General features: G+C 33.7%; 1 protein-coding gene across 2 annotated transcripts in view; it reads left to right on the plus strand.

The window, feature by feature from the left end:
- Nucleotides 1–4,075: 4,075 nt before the first annotated feature.
- The window catches only part of LOC102677158 (L-lactate dehydrogenase-like), a 3,056-nt gene continuing 459 nt past the window's right edge, over nt 4,076–6,672 (plus strand). The window contains exons 1-4 of one of the 2 annotated variants that reach the window (XM_006615361.2): nt 4,076–4,460; nt 5,452–5,581; nt 5,685–6,150; nt 6,327–6,568. In XM_006615361.2, the coding sequence (XP_006615424.2) occupies nt 4,153–4,460; nt 5,452–5,581; nt 5,685–6,150; nt 6,327–6,568 (1,146 nt within the window). In that variant the 5' untranslated portion in view covers nt 4,076–4,152. The remainder of the gene's footprint in view (nt 4,461–5,451; nt 5,582–5,684; nt 6,151–6,326; nt 6,569–6,672) is intronic. The other variant, XM_006615362.2, reaches the window with a different exon arrangement.

Consider the following 6,672-nt stretch of genomic DNA (forward strand, 5'->3'; position numbering starts at 1 on the left):
AATCGAGATCTCGGCGGTTCGATGAATCGAGATGTAATTAGCAATCGCTGAATCCGGCAAGATTTACAAAGTCCGATTTTCGACTCGATCTTAAAGCGCGATATTCGATCGAGAGAAAAAAATATCATTTCTTCGAATCTGAGTTTAATCGGATGATTGGTTTCGCGCAATCGATTAATTTATCGCGATTTAACGGATAACATCATGCATCGATTTTCTATTAATTAGCTATTAAAGTCGAGGAGAAGGAATTATCGCTATGTCACGTTGTAAAATAATTGCGATAAAATGTAACGTAATGTATTATCATCGATTGGAAGGAATTTGTTTCGAAAACGCTATTTTCTAATTAAAGAAGATAATTAAAGAAATTATCCCAAGTAAAATATTATAAAACGATGAAACATGAGATTCCTGAATCGTTGAAAGAGGATAAACTATATTTAAAGACATTTAGCAAAGATGTGATAATTTGAATTTGAAGGAGATAAAAATTTTTTACGAGAAACAGTCTTGCTCAAAGATCACGATCTTTTGATTGCGGATTAATGTTGAGCCTCTACGATCGATAGCCGTAGGGGAAAAGACAATTAGACGAAGGTAATATCGTGAGATTATATACGTTCGCATAGATGATCTGTATGATAATTTTTCAAGAATCTTGATATCGATATTTCGTTTCTTCTCTAGTTAAACCAAGTTAAAATTATACTTGTGCATATTCTTTTATATATTTTCATATATAATCTCTTTAAAGGAATTTATTTATTAATTACGATATTACAGGCCAATTGTTGATATTTAAAAAACATTACATACGTCTTTGTCGCAGTGAACGATAGATGCGCGATGATGCAATTTTAATATATCATTAAGAAAGTTGATGTTTAACTACGAATTTTATGGCAAAGTTAAGCGTATAATAATCAAACGATGTATTGTTCACAAATTGACTAACCTTTATTATTTTAAAAATCAATAAAAATTCCCACTAAATTAGTTTCTTACTCGATTATCATCATATTACACTCGTAATAAATTCCTAGTAATAAATGAATTTTAAATAGCTTCGCAGTTCTATTAGCAGTTTTTTTTATTAAAAGTAGTTTTCAACTAATGGAAATTATTGAAAAATTCAACAAATTTACGCCCTCCTACGCAACATAACTCCAAGCATTAGCACTTTCATAATTGAGAAATTTTTCCAAATAATTAGTATAATAATCGAGATGGAGTCAAATGATTGAACAAACGATGCTCAAGATCGATCAATCGATCTAACGCAGCCGGTGAAGAACGAAGTCTCTATCTAAAAGTGAAGGAAAAATGCATTTGTAAATCAGAACAAATCTATCAAGAAGTGAACCCCTTTGATAATCTAACAACTAGTAAACCTGTTCCTTACGATAGAAACCAGAAAAGTAGGGGGGGAAGCAGGTCAGAAAATGAGGGGATGAAGAAGATAGAAGGAAAGGATTGGTGAGAACTTTAGAGAACTGCGTTTTCGATCGCATCTTTCCAACGGCAAATATAAAAGCATCGAATAAATTTTAATTGTATTTCATAAATCTCGAATTACCTCTTTAAAAATATGTCGAGTTGTAAACATCGATCATAATTCTCCCACTATAGCTTTTTCTTTTGTAAATACATACTGGATGATTAAACAAAATATAATTTCTAATTATTTAAAGAATTCTAATTACTTTCAAACAATCTTAATTAGTTATAAGCCACTTTGAAGAATAACATATGTATATTACGCTATAATCTATTATCATTAATTACTTTGTCCAATTTTGTGCACCTTTTTTACAGTTACGATAATATCATATCTCCAACTACCCCTACCTACTCGATTATTATATCCATGGGCCATCGCTTGATACAAGCTGCTTATGCAACTATACGCCGTTTGATGACACAACAGTTATGCATTGCCAATTTAACTTTCACACCGTAAAAAGAATAAAAATACCAAGCGCGTTGAAGCAAATTCAAAAGCTCGGCTTTTCTATTAAATTTCTCTTCGGTTTATTCGCCCGTATAGAGGGAATGAAACGCGCTTGCGAGCTATGGCGATATAAATGGTTGTAATTACGGGATGGCGGCTCCGTTATTCAGAGAGCGTCAATTTCATCCACGAGCACTTTTTTCCCCCCCTCCTTCAATGCCAAGCGTATAAAGGCCAATTGCAAAAACGCAATATCTTTGTGTAATAACCTTTCATCCCGTTTACTTCCGATTAAATCACGATAAAAGAAGAAATTGAAGGTCTGAGATAAAAAACCAGCTTGTAATGTAAACAAATTAGGAAACATGAACGATATATTACACATTTTATATTTTTTTTTAGGAATATAGTAAACTTTCTCTTACTAGAGTTTAATAAGTATTGTAAAAATAAATTGTGATTTCTGTTTATATATAAATATATATATATATATACGTCCACATGTTCGTACGTTTGATAGAGCATTTTTAAAAAGATATGTATTTAAAAATTGCATCTAATTCAAACAATGACTAGTATCTCGCGTTTTCTCGCCGATTAACATACGTGGTATGTAATATTAGGTTTACGCGAGGAGAAAAAGGAGAATGATGGCAAGAGGAAAAGAGTAGGATGACGAAGAGGTGTCTGTGATCACGTAGAACCATAGTTTCGTTGCGTCATTCTCGAATGCATTTGTCGCGGTATTCCTGAATTATGATTCAGCCGAAATCTCATTCGTTACCGGGAAGTTAGCGTCGCGAAATACGTCGATAGCTGTTATCGACGAGATTATTGCGTCAGATAATATTGAATAAAATCTTGGTAATATATAATCTTGGTATATAATTGAATTTTTTTTTTTATTAGCCAATCACAATGTATATTTTCTTCGATTCTACAATGTTCGTTCATCGATAACACTATATATATATATATATATATATATATATATATATTTATATAAACTTTCTATTGTTTGTTGAAGAAAGAAATGTATTTTTTCTTTTTTTTTTTTATTGTATATCGAATGTATCGAATATAAACATATTCGGGGAGGAAAAAAATGAAAGTATGAAACAAAAGCTAAATGTACGCAATGTCGTTGCAGATTTGCAACGATAATTTGGTATCTTTTTTTAGCACACAAACGTGTGCATTGCATCATTGAAATATAAATCTGAATCATATAACACACATTATCTATAAAAATTTAAAAGTCACTCGTTTGAATTGGATCTAATTTCGCAGATGAATTGTTGAAAATATCGATCGACAATTCCTCTCGTTCTTTTCGGAAGTTCCTGCTGTAGAGGTTATCCGATACGATTGAGTAATGGTCATTTAATTCAATTGGTATGTAAATTCCACACCTATTAAGACTATATCATAATCGTTCGAAAATGATATCACTCTTTGCATTATCTATTAACGGACAATGATAAAGAGTGAAAAAAATTAAAAATTTCTGTTGCATGAATCATGCACACAAATGACGAAATTAAATTAAACTAATTAATTCGTTATATCAAGATCCATATATATATATATATATATATATAATATAGAGATCTTCATATATAAGAATCGTTTTCAGAAATTTTATACAAATTTTAACAAAAATCATAATATCCAAACTAATTTTCTCTTATTTAAATAAAAAAGGAAAAAAATTTAAAAAAAATGACGATTAATAATGATTTGGAATGATTTTTAAAATTCCTTCTTTATCTTATTAAAAACTTAATAAATCGATTAAAAAATTTGAAAAAAGAAAAAAATGTAAATTAATTTCCTTTTTTAAAATATTACAAAACTCGATCGAGATAAATTTAACGCGGTCGAAATAAAATGATCGTATCCAGCGTTTAGCTAGCATTCCACGAACCCCAATCGTAGAATGTATTTTTAGTCGGTGAAAACGAAACTCATCCTGCGGGCTGATTTTTGTTGACAGGCACGGTGGGGATCGAAAAGAAAGTACAGCACAGATCGATAAACGTTCTTTATTTCACGGAAGGGAACGCACGTTGCGTCATTTTACGCGTGCGCAACAATCATACCTCGTAGTTTCGAAAATGTATGCCGCGACGTACGTGCTTCGCCGTGCATCGCCACCCAGGTTATGTATTACCGATTATGGATTCGAAATAACGTCCATGCGGCATGTGTACAAGTATTATCGACACGTGATATGGGGTCATGGTGAAAATTTGTCGGAAAACCGAACGCAAATTTTATCGTTCCGGCAATACTTGGCCAAATCCCCGATTTTGCTAGACCCCAATACGTCGACCGAAGTCTATGGGAGGTATAAAAAGCGGGGACAAGGTCACCTTAGCAAACAGAAGTCTGGGAGCAGTCGTACGGATCGGAAGAAAGAACGGCTGGTAAACCGTCCAAATAAATTTGGTGTTTGCTTCATTCTTTTTCTTTGCTTTGTATCTTTCTTAAAAGTAATCATGAGGTTAGTGTACATACGTTTATTTTTCTTTTTTCTTTTTTTTTTTTTTTTTTTTTTTTTTTTTTTTTTTCATTACAATCGCGTCACGAAACCATAAGTGTGTATAAACGCGACGTATAAGGATGAACCGTGTTAAGCTATGTGGAATACCCATAGAAGAAACTAGGTCAAGATGCAATTACGAGAATTATTCGATTCGATGGTGTTCATTTAAGAAATTTAAACCTCATCCTGCTAATGCTTTCTTTCGGTGATGGCTATTCAAATCTTTTCTCTGTGTTCTTTCTTTTGCAGTTTGAATTTGAATTTGATTTATTTGAATAGTTGCTTTGTACGTAATCCGCACTCTTGCAGCGTATCTATCGAACACCGGTTAACGTACTGCTAGTGGCATCTTACGAGCTTGCGTATTACTCATACTATATTATTAACGTTTTATTCGTATATACGAGTGTAGTAGTACAATCAAGTAATATAATTTTACAAACTAGCGAAATGCTTTTTAATTTTTCGTTGAAGTGAAAAAAAATTTCATTTCTGCTTTATTTAATATAGCAGTAGATAGTAACGATGTTTTTTTTTTTCTTTCTATCTTTTCACTTTATGATCGATCTATGTATATATTGTCGTTATTCTTTTATTCTCTTTCATTCTCTTATTTTCTTTCTGTCGAATAACTAAACTTACATAAATTCTGAGAACAAAAAGTACGCGGAAAAAACTTATCTAGATCTTCGTGGAATATTCGTGTTCGAAAAATTCGTAAGTAAAAGAACAAATATGAAAAATTATCGCGATATATAAAAAATATGTTTTAAAGAACTGTGTTAAAATATATTTGTATAAAAAAAATTGAATTTTTTACGCAATAACGTAAACGTTTTCCGTGACCTTTTTGACCTTTCTCGACGAAAATACGTAAAACAGTTAAATATATTTAGAGACGAATGAAACAAAATGCTTAAACTAAACGATCCTATTCAACTGTTTATAGAATAATGGCAACGTTGAGAAGTAAACTGTTAAATACAGTGATGGATCCGGTTCCTTCGAGTTCGCACAAAGTGACCGTGGTCGGTGTAGGTAACGTCGGTATGGCTTGTACCATCAGTCTTTTAGCAAAAGTAAGTTTTTTATTTTCCTCCTTACATATATATATATAATATATATAAAATTGAAAAATTGAAAAATCTTATTCCTCGTAATCTTTTCCGCATATTATCGCAGAATATTTCGAGCGACTTGGCGCTGGTCGATATGGTGGAAGACAAACTGAAGGGAGAGATGTTGGATCTGCAACACGGTAGTTCATTCTTGAGGAACGCGAAAATCAACGCGAGCACGGATTATTCCGTAACGGCGAATTCGAGCGTGTGCATAGTGACCGCTGGTGCTCGTCAAAAGGAAGGCGAGACGAGGCTCGATCTCGTTCAAAGAAATACGGATATTTTCAAAAGCATTATTCCCGAATTAGTGAAATATAGTCCGAACACGATCCTTCTTATCGTCTCGAATCCGGTCGACATTCTTACCTACGTTGCGTGGAAACTTTCTGGTCTTCCAAAGAATCAAGTGATCGGGAGTGGCACCAATTTGGACTCGGCTCGATTCCGCTTCCTCTTGTCCGAGAAATTGAAAGTCGCCCCTACATCGTGCCACGGTTGGATGATCGGGGAGCACGGAGACACGTGTGGTACGCATTTTCTTTCAAAATTGATTTTCCTTTGATACGATTGATCGATAAGGGAACTCGCGAAACCGTGTTATAACGGGAGATTCACCATGATTCTTGAAATTTGTTTAAATGCACGCGAGCCACGAGTGAAACGCGCGTGTTTCTTATCTATGATATTTATACGTTCTCTTCAGTGCCGGTATGGTCGGGAGTGAACATCGCTGGAGTGAGATTGCGCGATCTGGACGAAACTGTTGGCACGGATGATGACAAGGAAAATTGGAATGAGATATATAAAAAGGTCGTTGGATCCGCTTACGAAGTTATCAAGCTGAAGGGTTACACATCGTGGGCCATTGGCCTGAGCGCTGCCCAAATCGTCTCCTCCATATTGCGAAACTCGCAACAAGTTCATGCCGTAGCTACCCTGGTTACCGTAAGTCGATAACTCTTGCGGTTCTTGCACAAACTTATCGCGTGTAGCGGATTACAAAATAACTGTAACGTTTAGACGTTTGAAAAAAAAAAAAAAAAAAAATT

The sequence above is a fragment of the Apis dorsata genome, unplaced genomic scaffold, assembly GCF_000469605.1.
Source record: "Apis dorsata unplaced genomic scaffold, Apis dorsata 1.3 scaffold_221, whole genome shotgun sequence".
Classification (NCBI taxonomy): domain Eukaryota; kingdom Metazoa; phylum Arthropoda; class Insecta; order Hymenoptera; family Apidae; genus Apis; species Apis dorsata.